Source organism: Hippoglossus hippoglossus, chromosome 9 (genome assembly GCF_009819705.1).
Source record: "Hippoglossus hippoglossus isolate fHipHip1 chromosome 9, fHipHip1.pri, whole genome shotgun sequence".
NCBI classification, from domain to species: domain Eukaryota; kingdom Metazoa; phylum Chordata; class Actinopteri; order Pleuronectiformes; family Pleuronectidae; genus Hippoglossus; species Hippoglossus hippoglossus.
The window spans coordinates 28,016,967-28,039,120 of NC_047159.1; the positions used below are offsets into that span (position 1 = coordinate 28,016,967).

General features: G+C 39.9%; 2 protein-coding genes across 3 annotated transcripts in view; both read left to right on the top strand.

Annotated features, from left to right (window-relative positions):
* The window catches only part of si:ch211-158d24.2 (multiple epidermal growth factor-like domains protein 9), a 30,469-nt gene extending 19,694 nt beyond the window's left edge, over positions 1-10,775 (top strand). Inside the window, exons 5-6 of the mRNA XM_034595757.1 lie at positions 3,911-4,180; positions 8,736-10,775. Coding sequence (XP_034451648.1) covers positions 3,911-4,180; positions 8,736-9,262 — 797 coding nt within the window. The 3' untranslated portion in view covers positions 9,263-10,775. The remainder of the gene's footprint in view (positions 1-3,910; positions 4,181-8,735) is intronic.
* Positions 10,776-11,732: 957 nt separating this feature from the next.
* Positions 11,733-17,562, top strand: LOC117767888 (lymphotoxin-alpha-like). 2 transcript variants are annotated; one of them, XM_034595861.1, is made up of 4 exons: positions 11,733-12,091; positions 14,135-14,165; positions 14,251-14,310; positions 15,110-17,562. In XM_034595861.1, the coding sequence occupies exons 1-4, from the start codon at positions 11,921-11,923 to the stop codon at positions 15,520-15,522; spliced, it is 675 nt and encodes a 224-aa protein (XP_034451752.1). In that variant the 5' UTR covers positions 11,733-11,920; the 3' UTR covers positions 15,523-17,562. The 2 variants fall into 2 exon arrangements, with proteins under 2 accessions (XP_034451752.1, XP_034451753.1); XM_034595862.1 differs by having other exon boundaries at positions 15,116-17,562.
* Positions 17,563-22,154: the final 4,592 nt, after the last annotated feature.

Here is a 22,154-nt window from a genome sequence, read left to right on the forward strand (position 1 = left end):
TTGTATTGTTGTGTTTTATTAAAGGGATAGTTCACAGGAAAATGAAAATGCACTCATTCTCTACTCACCACTATGCCGACGAAGGGGTGGGTGAAGTGTTTGAGTCAACAAAACACTTCTGGAGTTTCAGGGGTAAACAGCGTTGCAGCAGAATCCAATACAATTTAAGTCAATGATGACCTCTTCTTCACACGTAATAAAACAGAAAAAACATAACATGCCTCCATACTGCTCGTGTGGTCATTTACACCGTGTTTTAAGCCTAAAAGTCCAGAGGAAGTGGCTAAGCTAGTGGCCATAGCCACAGGATGGGGACTCCGAGGGTCCTTGACTGCACCTCGTAGGACGATATCAGCGGACATTTAGATTTCTTTCATTATCATTCATTATACTTTTGTTTATTTCCTTTTTTTTATTATTTAGGAGATCATTAAGTATATGAAATCTTAAAACTACTGCTATTTGAAAAACAAAGCGACAGTTTCCTGTTGCACACACAGAGTGTGACAGTAACACACTTTGTACTCCAGCATATGAGATTTGAGATAACAGTGAGTAAAATGATCAAGGCAAACTCCAGTGATTTATGAATGTGTTCAGACTGCATAGATTTTCAATTTAGTGATATAAATCTGAGAGAAGCAGCTTCTCAAACTGTAAACAGAAAATGTACATAAGTAATCAATAGATAATCAAAAAAAGTTTCTAAATGAAATGTTTGCTGATTGACTAGTTGATTGATTGAGTAATGTTGCTAGACATGAGCGGACACCAGAGGGAGAAAGGATTGTTTTGTTATCTGGTTTATTTGTGGTAACAAGGTGATGAGTCAAAATGAGATTTCAACCGAGGGAAAGAGATTCCAAGAACTCTAATTCCAAGAGCTTAATTACAGTATGGCCAGTAGCCTTGTAGCATTTTGTGGTTTTAAGATCAGCCATGACACAACTTACCCATGTCAAACTGTACTTAAACTCTTTCTGCAAACTACCTATTGAGGTTTTCATGCATCACTCACTTACTCCTCATCAGGTTCTCTCACCTTGCCCTTCCCATTTCTGGACCAATCATCAACACTGTTGCCATATCCTGACGCCCCCATTGGTGGCAGCCTGCTTGGCAACAGCCATGTATAGATGCGCTTAGGCTGTCAGGTTATGATTGCCCCTGCCAGGGGCGTCAGTGGAGGTTTTGCAGCGGGAAGGGAGGGGAAGTGACAGGAACCAGGCTGAGCTGTGCTGGGACAGCATGAGTGCAGCTGGGCCATTCCAGCGCCAGTCAGGCAGCAACAGACTGAGGGGGATGGGCAGCATCACATTCTCTGTTAGGACAGGAACACCACACGAAGAGCTCAGTCAAAGAGGCAACAATCAGAAACATGCTCAGGGTCTTGTCCACAGAGAGCTGCTCTTATGTTTATAGTGTGTGTAGTCGTGGAGGATGTTTTAGCCTGAACACTGAGCTGGAAAGCATCTGAGTACCGGTTGCCCTGGCAACAGTGTGAAATGAGAAGATGCCATAATGCAGTATCATTGCTCCACATTGGAGGATAGATGCTTTGTAAACGTGCTGATAAGGCCTGTTGCAGTGAATGACTATCCCTCCATACTAACACACACAGAGGTGAAATGGAGCATTTCAGCCGTTCGGAATGTGGGTCACACATATTAAATCATCCATGTATGATTATATCTTTACACAGTGGTACATGACAACTGGTATCATTCAGTTTACACAGAAGTTCATCAAATATTTGTATTCATATTTTAATTTCTCTTCTGCTCTTATTGATTTTCTTTTTCATGTGTGCATGCGTCAGTGGGTCAGTCAGTCAGACAGTTTGCACCTGACCAGCGGTTATCAGGCCTCTGTATGTGTCATAGCATAGTGGAGGGTGATGGGTAAACAAGCAGGTCAAGTCCTCTGGCCCAGTGCAGAGCAGAGCTGCACATCTCATATTCCCTCCTGGTTATATAACCCATCAGGCTGGCTGCCTTTGAACCCCCAGCAGAGGTTAACTCAAGCTTATCAGCAGCAGCCTGCTCTGTGCTGGAATACAACACAGTCACATGACCACACTAGATAGAAGCTGACATCTAGGCCACTCGAAGGCAGTTATCTGTGTCTAAATCATTCAACACCCAGGGCTCTACTGTGCTGGGGACTGGAGTGTAAAGGCAGGGCATCAGTTGTTTCACAGACCTGCACTGTTGTTGGTGTGTATATGATTTTTTCTTCATCCATCTTGAGGAAATTTATTATGTCCCCTCACTTATTCTTTTTCTTGTAGTCAGTGAGGCCACACCTTCCTCTAGTCTTGATGACCACTCAAAGCCCTTTACAGTTAAAGCACAGTATGTGCAGGGGGTTCAGTATCTTGCCCAAGGACACTTCGGCATTCGGAAGACTGGAATCGAACCGCCAACCTGCTGATTAGGGGACGACCGCTCTCACCCCTGAGCCACAGACATGAAATGACAGTTGCTGGGATCAATTCTAGAGTAAAACAGACTCCAATGTATGACCAGAATGTCCTCCACTCTTAAATCAGCAGTTGACGAGTCCCTCATTGGACCTTACTGAGCCATGAGTATGGAAAATAGTATACGAGGTAGAATTTAATTTGACTATTATATCTGGTGACTGCGAAGGCCTTAGCATATGATTTGCATAACACCTTAGGCTTAAAACCATTGGCTGAGCCCTTGTGCCATGTAGGGCGGGTTTGTGTCATCCCTGAGTCCACTCCCATCAAGATAGACATTTTTAATCACAGAATAAGGGTTTTCACTCCGAACAACTTTGTGTTGATTTTCACTGACCCACTCCCGTGAGACGATATGTCAACGGAAGCATCTTTGCTGTGAGTCCGTGCACTCATCTATTCAGGTGTTCTCTTTAACTTGGTAACTGTCTGTATATACAGTATACAGACTTGACATACAACCTATGTGTTTTCAGTATTTATGGTCCTTAACCTGTCAATCTACATGTTGTGTTTTACCCACTGGATATTATAGTTTAAGTCCCGTGACCAGCAGTGTTTTTGTTTCCAGTGTGTTCCACAGGGAGAACACTGCCCCGTGTGGACACTATCAGAACACTAGCTCTGATAACAGTCATCAGAAGCCATCTAGTGGCACACTCTTAACCGTTCCGTTTGTCTGAAGAAAAGCACTTGCATGTTTGAATTAGTTCCTCTAGATCACTTACAAAAGTGAAACTGTATTTTTGAATTTGATTAACTTGAGGTTAAGGGTGGATTTTGAGATTTACATTTAAGATAGTAATAGTTAGCTCCAACAAGGAGGTTATGTTTCACCCCTGTCCGTTTGACTGTAAGAAAGATTACACAAAAACAACTGAACAGATTTCCACTAATCTTGGTGGAAAGATGTGCTATTGGTGTGGGAGGAACAAACAAATACGTTTTTGGTGCGGCTCAAGATCAGGGGGTGAAACCAGGATTTTTGGTTTTTCACTTTTTTAACATTGCTAGAACATGGTATTTTTCTACATTTTCACAGTTTTCCCACGGAATAAAAAAATCAGGCACATTTAGGGAAATGGTATCTATAAAATTTGGTGCAGCTTGATTTGATTTAAGGAGAATGTAAAACCTTGGTGGTGTTTTTTTGCACTACTGAATGCTATTCTAGTTGGAAGGTAGAACAGACCACAAAATATGAAGGATAATGAAGTGCAAGTTTGTAACTTCACATGAATACAGCAGAACGTAGTATTGATTAATGTCTTTGCATTATGTGGACCTCAGTGCAAATCAAACTGCTTATATCCCCAGAAGAAAAACAAAGCTACATGTCATGGTCCCGGTAGTGTCGCTTAGCCTTGTAACTACATCATCAGCAATGGTCAGGAGCTGAGGTGTGTCTTGTCTATTCCTGTGCAGATCCGAGTGGCTCCCCAGTGTGTGACCAGTGCCTTCCCCGGTACAGCGGCCCACAGTGTGACAAGTGCAGCGCCGGCTTCTACAAAACATCCAGATCTTGTGTTCCATGTGACTGCAGTGGGAATGCAGATCCTCGAGGCCCCGCCCAGCTCTGTCAGCCTGATACTGGCCACTGCCTCAGCTGCATCAACAACACCACCGGGTTCCAGTGCCAGCTCTGCGCGCCTGAATTCATAGGGGACGCCCGAGCGCATAACTGCACCCGTCCAGGTAAAGACTGAATCACAATATACTGTAGAAACAAGAAAAGTAACAGACATTTTCACAGCAGACACTTTGACCAGTCACAGCAGGAAAAGCACAATTTGAACTTATACCATGTACACTGGCTCTGTTCTGTTGATTGATTGATCTATCAATTGCAACAAATCCTCTGTGTTACTCATGCAAGAGGTGGTGCAGCAGGCGGAAGCAGGAAGCGATGTATTAACTTCTTGTAGAGATCACCTGATTTACTTCACTAGTTCAATTCAGTCATATTTGTATAGCACCAAATCATAATAAACATTATCTCAAGGCACTTTAAATAGAAGGTAAAGACCTTACAAATTATAGAGAAACCAAGCAGTTCCCTCAATGAGCAGCACTTAGGCGACTGTGGAGAGAAAAATCTCCCTCAATAACTTGAAGAAACTTCTAGCAGAAACAGACTCAATGTGGGCAGCCATCTGTTTTCTCTAGCAAAGTTAGTGACAAAGTGTAGTAAAATAAATAAACGAATGTGGGGGCAGAGAGACAGAAAGAAGCAGAGAAGTGCTCAGTGGATGATGGGAGCTCACCCAGCAGTCTAGATCTATAGCAGCATAACTAAGGGATGGTTCAGGACTCACCTGATCCAGCCCTAACTATAGGCTTTATCAAAAAGGAATGTATTAAGTCTAACCTTAAATGTAGAGATGGTGTCTGCCTCCTGTACCCAGAGTGGGAGCTGGTTCCACAGGAGAGGAGCCTGGTAGCTGAAGGCTCTCCCTCCCAAACTAACACCATCCAAGGTGACTATCTGGTCAGACAGTGTTTCTCTGAAATGTTTAGAGCCAATTACAACGACCTCAGTTTTGTATGAATTTAGAAGTAAGAAGTGATATTTACGATTTAAACCAGTCTAGTGCCGTTCCTTTAATCCCTACATGTTGTTCCAGCCTCTGTAACAGAATCTTATGATCTACAGTGTATGGTCCATTATCTGATGCCATGAAAAGGTCATACGCAACTTTTGTTTCAGTTAGACACAGTAAATGGATCTGACGGTTGGTAATCAGATCATTAATGAGTAGGGATTTGGGATTGAGTGACCTGATATTTAATAAACCACATTTTATCTTTCTATTTTTTGATACTGATATAGTGGTTGTATTAACTTTAATTAGGTTTGAATGTACTACTCCTCTCCTGTTTACTTTAGATTTAATTCATTTAGGTGGTCGGGGGCCAACACAGTTTCTATAGGATATTGGGGGAGTGACTATTGGGGGAGTGACTGCTCTAATAGAAGCGCAGAGAAGCATGCAAGCATGCAACTCTGCCTCCTGGTCTCATCTCTAGACTGTCATGGTGTGGACTGTCTAATAAACGTTGTCATATTTCTAGATATGAGAGCCGCTCCATCCAAAGTGGGATGAATGCCATCTCTCCTAATCAGACCAGGTTTCCTCCAAAACTTCACCAATTGTCTACGAAGCCCACGTTGTTTTGTGGACACCACCTCGACAGCCAGTGGTGAAAAGATGATATGTGTCTGTACCTGTCATCACTGGTCATAATAGGCAGACATTCTCTTTGCATAACTACACAACAAATCAAAATTGATTTTTGTGACCTCCGACTGACGTAGTCAGATGTCGTTACTGCTGAAGTGAATAATAATCTTACTATATTTAGGCTTACCCTTAGAAAGCAGTTTTATATATGACTCACAGGCACTGGTGTCGGCTCTTATTACCACAAACTCTCTTGACATCTCTGTCGGTGTCTTCTACATGTATGGCTCCTATTTGTCACCTGGAGATATTTTTTGTTTTCTTATTGTTTTTTCCTTTTTGTGTCTGTCGCTCATTAGAAACACCATCAAGTCAAGGTGTGACAACAATCAAATCAATCAATCAATCAAATTTTATTTGTATAGCCCATATTCACAAATCACAATTTGTCTCATAGGGCTTTAACAAGGTGTGACCTCCTCTGCCCTTAACCCTCAACAAGAGTAAGGAAAAACTACAAAAAAACCTTTTAACAGGGTAAAAAGAAGGTAGAAACCTCAGAGAGAGCCACATGTGAGGATCCCTCTCCCAGGACGGACAGAAGTGCAATAGATGCCACGTGTAGCTGAGCACATCAACAAAATTATAATATTTACAACATAAACTGTTTCTTTGATTAGAAGAAACAGTTTTTAACATAATGATAAGTCTGTCAATATTTAAAGTATTTATACATAAGAAAATGTCTGATAGAGATGAAGGGAGCAGCAGTGACAGTTGAAATGGAGGAGGTATTGCCAATAATGGTAGAATATGTGATTAGGCATATTGTAGATCAAGCAGTCTTGTTGTAATCATAGTCAACTATCAGCTGCCACCACGATCATGATCCACTATCATGATCCACATAAGGATCGAAAATCCAACATTACAATCGACGATCGGCTGCCACCACTTCCATCTACTAAATAACTATTTGAAAAATTTGATGTTTATCCAAAATAATACATTTTTGGAAGAGTCTTTCTACATTTTGCTCTAAAACAAAGCCTGGATATATTGTATTAAGCAACATTTTCTGCATGGAAAGATACATAAAGACATGAAACTGCTATGTATTATTTCTAGTGTTTTATATTCACTGTTTGCTATTTATTTGTCTAAAGTCTGAGTGTGAATTTGAACCCTCTACCATTCCCAAACTTAAGAATGCCGCGGCCCAATTTGAAAACTGAAAAATGTGTGCGGCCCACCCACACCTTTAATCACAACTATATGATCCACACACAGGACTAGAATCATACATATTATTAATTTTATAGCAAAAATAATTGTATATGAACGCAGGCATATGCAGTGCAAATCCAATAACATCCACATTTAAGCGTAACAATTTGCAAAGCAACCAATGTAAAAAAAAACATGAAGTGCAAATAGTGGATTGTTAAAAATATATTCTTACTGTTTGTATAACAGAGCACAACAAGAATATCAGGGAGAAGACAAACACATTTGAGGCGTAACCAAATATACTTAAGGCTCTCTCAGCGTGTTTTTAAAAGATGCTCGAGGCTTGGATAAATATTGTCCATGTTTAGTTTCTAAATGTCGGCACACTTTACATGGTCCCAGGGTCTTGTTAGCTCGCATCTCAGCGCACAGCACACACACACACACACACACACACACACACACACACACACACACACACACACACACACACACACACACACACACACACACACACACACACACACACACACACACACACACACACAGACACACACAGACACACACAGGCTTGGGGGTTTTCCTCTGGGCCAGCGACAGGTCCTCACTTGAGTCCTTTCTGCGAGTCCTCTTTTTAGTTTTGAATGATTCAGTTGGACTTTCTGATTCCCCTTCGTCATCAGCAGCTTCCCTCTGCTCCATCTTGCTTGACCCAGCTCACAACAAAGTTCTCCCTCACCTGTGATTCCCCCGCTAAGGATGCGTTCAAGTGTTAATGTGACGGTCAGCAAATACAACGACACCTGCTCTATAGGTCAGATAAAATAAGAACAACGTGGAATTTAAATCTCTTGTCTTTGTTTCATTACCTGTGATGATTACTTTTTTTAAATCAATCATAAATGTTTGGTGGTAATCAACGCTTACTTACAAATCTGAAATTTTGTTATCTATTTATTTTCTGATGACCTCTCACGGCCCACCTGCAGTGGCTTCACGGCCCACCAGGGGGCCGCGGCCCACACTTTGGGAATGACTGCTCTACAGCATTCTCGAAAATGTATATAAGTGAATACATGAGTGTCCATGGCATGAAATATATTGCATTTAGTAGGTGTGGAAATCAGAGGCTTGCAAACCCTGTCAGCGATGATACAAAATGACAATGATTATTAAGTGTGTAAAATGTATATTCCTTGCTCACTATAGAGTTGTACTGAATGAGTAACTTAGGGCACATACATCACTTAGGGCACATACATCACGGAAAATGGTGGTACTGTTCTGCAGTCGCAGTTTCAGTCCCACTGCCACACACCGTGAATAATCAAAGTCACATACTAAACTATACTGACTACCTTTGGTATAGTTACCAATATTAATATACTGTGTGGACATTTTCAGTGGACTAATATTTTATATTTACTCTGGGATTATGATGATGTAGGCTGTTCTGTTCTGTATACATCTTTAGCTTTGAACACAGTGTATACACACAGTCCAGATGGACAATGTGCAGTTGACTAATGATTGGCACAAGAAAAAAGCAGAGGACAAGCTTGAGGGGGACAGTCTCTGAAACGATTACTTACAATCTTATAACTGGAATAAAAAAGAAAGCATCAGGTGTATATACAGTAAGAGGTAGTTATATCTATTTGCCACAAGGTGTCACAAGTGACTGTGGTTATACATCAACAACCTGGTGTCGCTCAGCACTGTTTTCCTTTCAACATTCACAGGCCTTCAATGAATTAGCTTATTATTTGTCTTTGATTGTTTCGTGATAAATCTTTTAAAAATATTCACTAATGTTCTCACTGCCTCTCTCTCCCCAGCTCCGCGGAACATTCCCACACCAGCAGGTACAACCACAACAGAGGCCCACACATCGAGTACATCCTTTCCCCCCACATCTACAACCAGCACCACCTTGATTCCCCCCATAGCTAGAGGTGTCCCAGCCTCAACGTTCAGCAGCAACACGAGCACTGCACTGAGCACCGCTGCCACCACCCAGGCCCTGCTGACCAGCCTGAGCAGCCCCACTGATAACACTACAGCAGCCCTGCCTGAAGTCTCCTGGACACAGTTCAACATCATCATCCTGGCTGTCATCATCCTGGTAGTGGTGCTGCTGCTGGGCTTTGTTGGAGGCGTGTACACATACCGAGAGTACCAGAACCGCAAGCTCAATGCCCCTTTCTGGACCATAGAACTAAAAGAGGACAACATCAGCTTCAGCAGCTACCACGACAGCATCCCCAACGCTGATGTGTCAGGACTGCTGGAGGACGAAGCCAACGAGGTTGCACCCAACGGCCAGCTGGCGCTCACCACACAGGGCAATTGCTACAAGGCTTAGCACTCCACCCATCCCCAAGCTGGACACCTCGATTTACAGACCACTAAAGCTGCTGGAAAGCACCAAATCCAAAGCTCCTTCATGTATGACTGCTTGTTACCTGCTCGGCTACGAGATTTCATAACACTTGGCAAATTGCGATCAGGCAGATGTGATTAAAAATATGAAATGTTTTCCTTTTTGATATGGTTTAGTGTGGAATGGGGCGATCAGTGAAGAGGATCCAAAGAAAAAAGTGTTTTGTTGAGCTTTGCCTGCAGACGGCACTGTTGTGCAGATTATTTCGATAAATGGCATCTCACGAGACAGGTGCAAAGCATACACCTGTTTGCTGAAACGATGATCCCGACACCAGTGAGAGAACTTACAGGAGGCTAGCATTTCACATATTTGTTTAAATGGACTTTTGACTGTTTAAGTTATAATTGGATCACTTGGAACAGTGGTCTTCAATTGAGACAATGATTGTTATTTAATGAATTTTTATTCTGTTCTTATTTATTGTTTGACGTTTCATTCTGGGGAAAAATGCTGCACTTGTATGATGTGTTTATTCATGGTGTTTTATCTTATGTGCTGTTGGATGGTGATTTGAACTGGCCAGTATGTTCACATGTATAGTTTGTGTTTTGGAGAGAGTCTTAGGGGAAGATGAAGGCTGCTGGCACGAGCTTTTTAACAACTTCACCTTATGTTCATAGCTTCCTTTTTGTTAGGGTGCCAGCTCACCTGAAGTATCTAAGAGGAGTGTTTCTTTTTAAGATACTACACTCACCAGATATAATCTCTCATATTTAGTACTACTGCAGGGCTTGCCTAAACTTACTCTTAATCGTGTGTGTGTGTGCGAGCGTGCGCGAGAGTAGAGGTTGGGCTCTTACTCATTCTCTGATGTCTAAAACAAACAGAATTGTAGTGTTGATACTGTTTTTGAGTAGTGAAACAAGCCTGCACATTATAAAAAACCCTCCTACTGGTCATTGTTATCTACTGGTCATTGTTATTACATACAGTCATGTTACATCAGCTGGAACAGTGAGCTCCTGTAAAATCACTGCACTTCAAAGCATCTCACTTGATCCTGGACGTGGATCTTGTGTTCTCTGTGTTGTTTTAGTTACCATTGGTCGGGTGTGCTTCTTTTTACCATGGTGAATGAGTAAATCTAATTATGGAACTAACTCCTCAGGTACTGGCTCTTTCCCTAATGTGATCACTGTAAATATGATAACTGTACAGATGAATGTGAATAGTAGCACTATTAATGTACAGGTAGTATACTGTGTGTACACTGTCACTCAACAAGCTCCCAACCTTTCACTCTCAAGGGTGTGATGCTCCTGTCAGCCCACAGCTTTTTGTATTTTTATTTCTTATTGTCAGTGGACTTTGCCATACATGCAACCACAGGACTAAAAAGCACCACCCTGAACTTGGAACAAAGAATGAAATGATGTAAATATTACCCCAATGTCAGAGCGTCAACTCTTAAATAAAAATGGGTTTAACTGTTGTCTTTGTGTTTCTCCCATATCTTCAGGTCACAGCCACATTTTAAAGATTCCCTCCAGAGATACTTGAAGACATTTTGATATATTCTGTTCTGAGTAACAATTGTTTAAGATTTATATTTAACAATTGGTCTCACTCAGTGGTCTCACGCAGCCTTTAAAGGATTTGACCCCTGAAATGAAACACAGCTTAAGTGAATGTGATCTGGAGTTTATGACTTACGTCTAGACTATTTGTATTGTAACAATACATGTCTTCAACTGAAATGACGACAGACACATGTTATAAGAATACACAAACTACTGATTGAAAACTGAAGGTGGTTGCATGACTCATGTTCTGCTCCTCTCCCAATAAGTCCGTCATCAGCTTTATGACAGCTGAACCGGCATAGTACAAAGAAAAGCAGTTTTCAACTGGACTGTTGGTACTAAACTTGCTGCTTTTATTTCCTGGTGACCATTAAAATGTCAGGTGTGGCACTCTCTCCAGTAAAATAGGACCCTGTGGTTATTAGCTCAAAAATAAATACTGGAGGACTTCTCCAAAGTTTATGCTGCCAAATGGCTTAACCTGTCTGTGGGGACTTTCAGTTGGTCAAAGAGAAACGTTTTCCTATATAGCAGAATGGAAAACAAAGATGCTTCCAGTGTTGGCAGTGCATATCTCTGCTTCGCTGTCATTGCTCTGATGCTATACAACAAAAGCTATTATTATTATAATATTATTATTATTATTGTTGTTTCTGGTTTATCTCTCTTCTTTCCCCTCTTTTCCACTAACTTCTCCTCCTCTCTTCCCCATTTTTCTCCACTCAGCCAAACATTTAACCTTATACAAATGAAACTGAGTTGAATTGCACCCGGACATGATGGGATCAGAAAGTCATACGCTTTATGCATGATGTGTTACAGGACAGTATCACGTTCTTCAAGTTTTGGTGCCTTATACCTTTTGGTATGACGGCATGTTATTATACCTCAGGAGATGTTGCGCCCAAACATGTGTAACAACATGCTGTGGCAATGATGTCACTTTCGTGATTGAGTCACGACATTCCCACACAGCAGCGGCAGAGGTTTGCAACGTGGGCGACAGGCGCTGATAAATGGAGGTCGACTGGTGCGTGAATACGAAACAAGCAGCATGGAGGAATGCGTGTGCCACTGCGTTGCTGACAGAGGAGTTCATTATCAAACCACTTTCACTCAACTTGTCCGCCTGAAAAAGAAGAGCCGCTTGCTAATGGCTCCGATTTCAGTCGTGGTGCTCCTCCTCCTCACCTCAGCAGCCGTGGGTCTGCTGCTCATGTTTGGGGTAAGTAGTTGTGACCCTTCTCCGGACGGACAGGTAACATCCACACACTGTTCACTGTTTACACAGCCCTGGTTTGTTCTCAGCTCAGCTTTGTTCTCAGCTCACTCAGGCGTCCAGTTAGATGCTTATCGACACGTCCAGTTAGATGCTTATCGACACGGCCAGGGGCCCTCAGAGAACACTATTATTGTTATTATTAGTTAGTTACTGTAATTAAAATTATATATATTTTTTAATCTATTAACAACTTATAAATGAAAGGAACCCTCCCCCCCTCTCTGTTGACTGCATGGTTCAGCCTTGTAGGTGCTACAATCAGACAGAAGCTGAACTGACACCTAGCTAGCTGCAGCTGCTGCAGAGTCACAGCTGCTGTTCACACTGGCAGAGCTCTGGCTGTTGTTCAGTCTCCACAATAAGTTCTGTGTCATCAATCTTTGACAGAGAGAGAGAGAGAGAGAGAGAGCGAGCCTACTGCCCATCACCTGAAGTTCTTTACGTGAACTTTTAATATAACTACAGCCTTTTTGTGAAGTTTCTGGTGTAACTAATGTATTTCCTTGTATAAAACTAGCCGTATATACTCAAATAAATACCATTACAATACAGTATGAAGCCGTGCATCTCATGCAAATATTTCAGAATAAAAGCTTTTTTTAAACAAACGAGTGGATTGAATCAACAAAAACGCTGGAGAGCTTTTATTTTGAAACAGGTACAGAAAGTTTTGCAAACATTCATGTTTGGCTTTTGAAATTTAAGTCACAACAGCTGGGAGAAAAAAGTTAAGAAGCAGAACATTTGAACAATGTAAATAAACTGATCTTTCAAAGATCTATTTGAATAAATAACACCCAATCGAAATTAGGATACATTTACTAGCAGGTTATACTAACTACCCTTTTCTAATTTGTATGCATCCATCTCCATGCAGCATGTTATCACTAATTGGTTGATGTAAAATTCACTATTATGTGAAAAAAACGTTTTCATATATATTGTCTATCTCTATTGCACAACAAAGTCCATTAGTCACTTTGAACATGTGTATTTATATGGAGTGGTTATCTAGCTGTTGAAGAGTGCTTATGTAGCTCATGTAGGGTTGTTCTAGCACACATTTTGGTTTTCTTTCTTACATTCTTCTTTCATATCCTCTATTATTTAACTATAGATCATCAATTGGGTTTTCCAGGTGGGGGTTTAGGTTTGCCTGGGGGGCGTCCAGTATAATATTCTTTCTAGGGCCCAAAATCTCTAGCGGCGCCCCTGATTTCTAGCTGCTGCTGATCTGTGTATAATGTTTGATGAGGATATGTGTGTTGTGTAAGCTCCCTCATGTTGTTAATGGCACAGTTCATGGTATAATGAACCGTTCTCTGCATCATGCTCATGCTCACAACTGTTGACCAACACAACTATGTCAATAGTCAGAACAGTGATTTTTTAAAAGAAGTTTAAAACAGCCTGGATTCAGAGAGGGACAGAACAGCGCCATCTTGTAATTCTGTTGGTTTCTGTGCTTAGTAACGGGATTCCATCATGTTGTGTGTCTATGCTTTAAAAATGAATAAAGCTCTATCACAAGAAAATAAACATGGAATAAAAAAACAAAAAAATGTAAAACCGTTGAATTAAAAAATATTTTATATTTTGTTCTTTCCCCTAAATATTTCAACAATTCTTCTTGTATTTATTTCTCTCTGTTTGTCCACATATGCATCTTACAGATTTATTTTGTATAGCATTAAACTAAAGCGTTCCCACAATGACAAGACATTTGCAATGTATTTTCTCACATGATCACTTTATGCCCCAGACACAGCTTGGATTAGCCAGTGTGTAATATTTACTTACTATAATATATTGTTATAGTAAGTGGGGTCAGTTTTATTGTTATTCAAATGAAACAATAACTTATGTTTTTACATTGTACATAGTATTTGTTATTGCATTTATCATAGTGGGTTTTTGGTCTGTGTTATTAAAATGTTTGTACCATGCCTGTAAGTATTACCAAATGAAATGTTTTTTCCCCTACAGCTTATGAAGCAGCCTGACAGTCATTCATCAGGTAAACATCTTGTTCAGTTATCTAGTGAGATTGACTTGTGACCAGGCAAGATGTGTGAAACATCACTGTTTGAATCTCTCCTTAGGCATCCACCTCAAACAGCAGCAAATCATAAACTTCACGAATCCAAGTGCCATGCTAACAGGTAAAACATTACATGCATTAGGGTCAGGTAATTGCAAGACTAGCCTTTTTTAGTATCACTCTCTTTCTCTCTCTCTCTCTTCTCTCTCTCTCTCTCTCTCCTCTCCCTCCCTCTCCTCTCTCTCTCTCTCTCTCTCTCTCTCTCTCTCTCCCCTCTCTCTCTCCTCTCTCTCTCTCTCTCTCTCTCTCTCTCCTCCCTCTCCCCTCTCTCTCTCTCTCTCCCTCTCCCTCTCTCTCTCTCTCCTCTCTTCTCCCTCCCCTCTCTCTCCTCTCCTCTCTCTCTCTCTCTCTCTCTCCCTCTCTCTCCTCTCTCTCCTTCTCTCTCCTCTCCCCTCTCCCTCTCTCTCTCTCTCTCTCTCCTCCCTCTCTCTCCTCTCTCTCTCCTCTCCCTCTCTCTCTCTCTCTCTCTCTCTCTCTCCTCCCTCTCCCTCTCCCTCTCTCTCTCCTCACTCTCTCTCTCTCCTCTCTCTCCCTCTCCCTCTCTCTCTCTCTCTCTCTCTCTCTCTCTCTCTCTCTCTCCCTCCCTCTCTCTCTCACTCTCTCTCTCACTCTCACTCTCTCTCTCTCCCTCTCTCCCTCCCTCCCTCCCTCCCTCTCCCCCTCTCTCACTCCCTCCCTCTCTCTCTCTCTCTCTCCCTCCCTCTCCCTCTCCCTCTCTCTCTCTCTCTCTCTCTCTCTCTCTCTCTCTATCTATCTATCTATCTATCTATCTATCTATCTATCTATCTATCTATATATATATATATATACGTACAATCAGTAAATGGAAATAATGCCTTTCTTTCTACTCTTATTCTCACCTCCAGTTGGCAGTAACATTAATAGCCAATACCTTAAATGGGAGAGTGAGTTGGGATTTGCCTACTGTCATGGAGGTTTCAACTACTACAATGAGAAGCTTGTGGTGCCCAGAGACGGCATCTACAGAGTCTTCCTGCAGATCACCTATGAGGGTGTGGATGTGTGCCTCGATGACCTGAGACTTTCTAACAATGTGTTTTATATACATGATAGTTACAATGACAGTGTGCCTTTGCTGTCATCAGTCGACACAGTGAATTGTAGCATGAAGCAATGGCGTAAATCCATTTATACGGCTGGTTTGTTTAAGCTGGAGGCTAACAGCAGACTACATGTGACATCATCGAACCATAGACTTATTGTAGAAGATGAAAAGCTGGTGTTCTTCGGTGCTGAACTTCTAGCTCAGTAATCTGCTCAGACAGCTAGAACCATCCAAATGAATCTTTAGTTTGCCTGTACCCTCCGCTCCATAAAACCCTCAGAAAACCAGTGAAGTTATGGTTTTCCTTAATTATTACAGGTAAGGAAAAGTCTAAACCAAGGTAGTCAAGTTTTTCTCTGTTTCATTTGTTTGTCAACTGAATATGATTCTGATTTGCAATGGAATGTGATATGTTGGTCAAATAAAGCGACCAATTTGAGGAGGTAACATTGGGATCTGGAAATAGTGGTGCATGTTAGTATGTATTTTCTGACATTTCACAGCCTCAAAAACAGATTGCAAGCAGAAATAGTAAAGGTTTAAGCTTGAGAGTGCTGAGAGATATCATGGGTATCTGCCGATTAGATTTTGACATTTCTTGTCTACAAGATGTAACCTCAGAAGGTCACCCGAAGCATTAGGATTCATTATATAAGGAAAATTCGACAGCATTCACAATGTTAGTTTTGTGCTGTTGGGTCGTTAAAAGCTAGATGCACTTAGAAATACCTGTTTTGTCTAAGGTGGATACTGTAGAGACAATTAGGAATTTCAGGTCTTTTGTTGCTGTGAGAGTTTAATCCTTTGAAAGGATAATGTGAATTGTTGTGCTCACAGGGTATAGTGAGCCCTGTCTCTATTTGGACTTCACAGGCATTCATATCACATGGTCTATCCCTCTCAGCTCAGGTTAGGGGTTGGAAATGCAATCAATGTTTACTAGTCAAGTGATTGGTAATTATTGCTAGTAACATGTACATTGTATATCACAAGCATGTTTTATCTCAAAGTAATACGTATTTTAGGACATTGGTTATTCAGTACATACCATGTAACTATGTATGTAAGCTTGTCTGGTTGGCAAAACAATACAAGGCTGAATCACTCAGTTATTATTTGTTCATGCATTACAATGTGTAGCTAGGCAACTTAGAGGGTTTGCTAAGGAAGGTCCGAATAGTTGAACAATATTTAACAGGCAGGCTAACACAAATAAACACACAAAACCTAGCACACCCATTCTGTCCTGCTGCCATGGTAAAATATTTGTGGTATGACTAATCAGGTTTATAACCTGCTGGGCTATTATTAGGTGATACATGCAGAATGACTTTCACCAGTGACTAAGTAAAGATTGCTACCGTAGATGTGCTTTGTGTTGGAATGTTGGAAAGTATTGCAATTGATGTTGTCTTCAGAATGATGTAGAATCATATTTAAAACAGCGTTATGTCCACATGAGCAGTGTCTGGTTGACCCAGGCATGGCGTCAGTAGAAGAGCTGCATCAAATAGAATGCTTTGTAAAAGCCAAGAATTTAGAGCAAATTAAACCTGTTGTGTATGAAGGAGTAGCAGTTGTATTATTATTATTAGTTTTAGAGTCATGATGTCTAAAATCAACATATATATCCTTGGGTTTTTTCATAATATTTAAAATTGCCTTTTTCTTTAATAATTATCTGTATTAGGACCATATAACATTTTACCTCCTTCATTTGGCTAAAAAACTCTGTCACCTGCAAACTTGTATGTGACAGTTTTCAATGTCACTGCAGCATGCAGTCTGGGGACGAAATAAAGTTGATGTTGGAGTTAGTCCAGAGAAATGTTGAGCAACTCTCACTCTGAGAGATCACTTGGTGAGGAAGTCCAAGATCTAGCCAGCAATGTTAGTGTCCAACCTGAAACGCTCATCAGGCATGTGAATCAGCAGCAGAGTGATGGTTCAGACCCTGAACTCTCCTGTATATTGGAACTTCAGAAATGTTCTGTGCTGTCCAGAAGTTCCTTTTCAATCAACTTTTCAGAAGATTTCATAACAAGTGAGGTCAAGGCTACAGGACTGTATTCAGTGTCTTAGTATTATTATGTGACAAAATACGATGTCATAAATGTGGTGATGGATTACAAAGGCATGTGTGTTGATGGATTTGTTTCGCTGTGGGGTTCATTGTAAACTGATATATAATATAATATTATCATACAATACATAATGTATGGGAAGAACTTTCTCTATTTTTGTAAGTTGCTGTTGTGTTATATAAAATGATTTAACAAGGCCAAAGATTCTTGCTTTTTATTTCGAGTTGCTGTTGTGCAAATTGATTAGGGTGGATATAACTTAAAATCCTTACTTCTGTTAAATCCACTTCAAGTTGAAGTAACTTATTATTTTAGACTTTAACAACCTTAATTCAAACTTTTAATGTCGACTTTATTCTAAGAGTAATTCAATCCACTAAATTTCAGTCTGATTAGTGGAGTAACGTAAAATTGTACAATCAAAATTTAAGGTAACGAGTTCAATTCATTTCCATTAGATGTGTAATTAATTACAAATGCAACTTTAACATTTGAAACTCTGTTTATTGAGTTCAAACCTTTCCAACAAGGTCAAGTAAATTGGAACTGCTGAGATCCAGAACTGTCCCAGTCTTACCACATAACCTGTTTTTATACTATCACGCATCACAAATTGTGGTGATGTATTCACATAGCATGTACACCGTCACTTTAGCTGTGGAACTGACGAATCTGTCAGACAATAACACACAAAGCATCTTAAATTCAGAACTATCAGTCTCAAAATTATCAGAAAATGTAAATTGTTACACAACTTTATCCTAACATGTCATTCTCAACATAACATGGTACAATTGACCAACTGATGGGCAGGTGGGGAGAAAATAAAGAAATAGAGAAAAGAAGTTAGAGGTAGATAAGTGTTTGCGACAATCCAAGTGAAAGTTAAATCTCTTCTGGGATTTAAAAATGTCCCAGATTCAACATCACCAGCTAACTAGCTACCCAAAAGATGTGCATGTACTGCAGGGTCTAAAACGTACACTTTTAAAATTTCACATTAAACACTGGGCAAGACGCTACCCTTCAAGTCCTATTCCACTGCTAAACCTCTGCTTTTTGTCCAGGCTGGTTGCTGCTACAGTGGTTTGTCAACAATCAAGCAATAAAATATTCACTGTTACAGCCTGAGATTGCAGAAGTAGAAATGACTTTACTGAAGCAGTTTGTTTTTAAAGGACCTGACCCTTGCAGGAAGATCCTTTCCAAGTTCCATGAAAATCTTTTGAATGGTTTCAAAAGTGTGCCTCACTTCTTTTGGGTACTGAAGGTTTAGAGAGTAGATCAGTCCAAAGAGGTAAGCAAAAGCGGCTGGCAGGTCAGGAAGATCCTGAAGGACGATGTTTTCCTCGATAATAACAGCGACGTTCACGACAGTGCCATCAGCCTCCTCCAACACAGTGAGGACACCGCAACGAGGCCCTTTGTTTGCTCCTCATCTGGGTCAGTTGCCTTGCAATAACAGACAGGAAATGACAAACACATGTTTAGTAAATCAAACTGAAAAATAATTTGTGATTGAATTAGTTTGGATGATAATAAGCCATTACTTAAAAGAATGAAACAAATGTTTAACTTAGAATAAATTGATATTCTTGACATATTGACATTTTTATCTCACAACCAAAAATTAAGACACCCCTATATACAGTATAAACTATGAAAATCATTGCTCCAGAAAGTACAGGGATGGATAGTAAACGTTGAAGTCAAACTTAAGAACAGGATTCTAAAAATCTTGTATATATATAATTTGTACAAATAGCTACTCACAAGACAAGTCCTGAACAGCTTCTCGGGACTGTCGCGGAGATACAAGGGAAGGCCCTTCAAGGCTGCAGTTTGTCATCAAGTCAGATGTCTGAAATAAACATAGTTGGGCGAAACATTACACCATTATGTAACTAACATGACAAAAGCTAGGAGCAAGCATTAAAACATGTTCAGTTGTGTTATAGGGTTCAATAAAATTATGTTAAAGCTGCATTAACTCAACAAACAAACATTGTTTACATGGCCTAGTAAAGTTGCTAATTCTCCCATTCAGCAAATACCTGCTGAATGCAAGTAAAATGTACAAATTTTAAGTACGATTGGTCTTCAAAAACTTTATATAAATCAGGGCATTAATAACCAATGGCCCAGTGCCAGCCAAATAATATAAAAATGATAAAAAGTAAAGAACTACTGTAAATATGCTCTAATTTTATAAGACTTATTCCCTGCGTCATCCAATCATGTGTAAGACAGAGAATGTTTGTCTGAGTGTGTTAATAGGGAGTCAATCACTATTCCTACACTGACCATTTGCACTGTGCTTATCTCTGTATATAAACATACTTACTCACATTAAGAAAAATATTTGTGAATGTTGAATGTGAATAAATAGTTTTAATTTGCAAGTAGTACTGGGACTCTAATATTCCTTCCTACCTTTGGTACATTTGGTAAAACTGGCCAAGCAGGCCATTTGGGAAAAATTGTTACACTGAAAACTGTAAATATATTAGCTAGCTGTTTCACTTTCTTTACCACTACATCACATCTTTGTCTGTTTCTTAGGTAGTGAACAGTGGGTTCGTTCTGAGGATTTGTCACTACAAGCAACACCTTACATTTGACCCATTGTTTATACAAAAATACTGATTAGTGCAACTTCATTATAGGAAAAAAAAAAAAAATCACACTTTCTCCGAATTACTTGTTATACATACATGTCCATAATGTCAAGAATTATGAAATGATTCTAAAATGTACCTCTTCATCCAGTCTGTTAAGTAGGATGTCCATTTCTGGCGGAAAAGCTCCTCCTTGCCCGATAGAGTCTTAGGAGCCTCGGGGGGTGTTGATGAATGGCTGCTCTGAAGCTGTCTATCAGGTTCTTGTTGGTGGTCCGATAAAACTCTTCCTTTATCTGTTGAAAAAAAAAAAAAGAAAACTATAATTTTTTTGTAACGACTATATCAGAAACACATAATATATTGTTTACTCAGCTGCTTACCTCTGCTTCGCAAAACCACCTCTCCTGAACCTCTGACACCATGGGCTGTGATGAAGGCGGTAGTGTTTAGTGTGTCATTGGCGTGAATGAAGTTGCAGAATTTGCGCTGCATTCATTTCAATCTGAAAGACAAAATTTGTTGGAAATTAGCAAAGCAAACAGAAGAAGAAGAATCTAAATGTAAATTTTTCTGAGACAATTAATTATTTAAATTATTATTTATTAAAGTCACCACTCAACACACTATAGTGTATTCTGACCCATCCACTCATGCATTCAGTTGTACCAAAGCTCATCTGGAGAAGGAATTGAGGAGGTTAATTTTAAATTGTAACTTGTACAGACACAAGCCACTCTTCTTTGTAGGAAGTAAACAACAATAATGGTATTTTATCCCTTGGTTTCTCGAGGGGTTAGGTGATGTAGTTGAGATGGGGGTGTTCACTTGGTCAAGATGTCGTCCTCCAAGAAAATGTGATTATTATTTGACAAAAACTCTGCATTACCACAACATTTCGAACAATTATCATTACAAACACATACCACACTGGTTGTAGCTTTTAATAAAAAATTCAAAAGCAATATAAATATACTCACTGAATAATGTCCTTTAGTTAAGTTGTGAGTGATCCCAAATTATGACAAAATAACAATGGTAAAACAAGGCTTATAGGTGGATTTCAGCTGTAAATTTCTCACCCATTTTATCTTAAATAATAATTTAAGTAATTAATTACTACTAATTTAAAAAATCCTCAAAATTATGCTTAATCAACTTTTTTTAATTGAGAGTTGTAGTCTGACCAAACGATAGGCATCGCACTTAAAGCACGTAACATTTTCAAAGATAATTCCAACCTTATTCATTAGCTAAGTTATTACACCATATAACTCTAAATAATAATTCTGACACACTTAATAAAAGTAGGTTAATACATACCCGTGTGGACACCAGCTCCACCGCAATGACACTGGGGTGGGGCATTCAAGTGACGACCTCCAACTTGGAAAGTTGGCTTTCCCGCGTTTCACAACAAAGACACATGAGTTATCAGAACTTTCACTCATTTGTATTAGCTCGCAACATAAAGGTATATGTAGCAATAACTCACTTATTTTTGTTGGACTAACTAAATGCCATTTTTTGCTGGACTGACTTAAGTATTGGCCTTAGATGTTAATAATTTATATTTCAAAGTTATAAAAACTTTAAATACTTCTTTAGGCCAAAAAATGAAAGTTGGATTTTTAACAGTGCAGTTTGATTCATTAAAATACTTCAACTAAAACTGACCTGGGAATTGAAATGATGCCATTACATTACAAGGGAAATCACAAATTCTTGGTCATGGTCATTACTTCACTGCACAACCTGTGGAAATATAATAGGATTATGGGAAGCCTTCTGTGATGAACTTTCAATGTGTAATTCAAAAAGCCTGCACCAATTCAATAATATTTATGAATCACAAAATCACATACATTAACTCATCTTCTAGTAATTCTATCCCCAGCTCCTCCAGTCGCCAATAATGATTAGCCCTGATGATTTACAACCATCACTGTGTGAGTTAATGATAACACAAGTGCTGTTTGATGTATGTGAGTGCATGTCTCCTAAAATGTCCTGGGGGATTTTGACTTGTCAGTGATGTCAGCACTTACACCCACAGTTCCACACATTCACACGGGAGGCTGCACAGCACAACCACAGTCTCATCTGTTAGAGCCATGCTGCAGTGAAACTGGCTTGG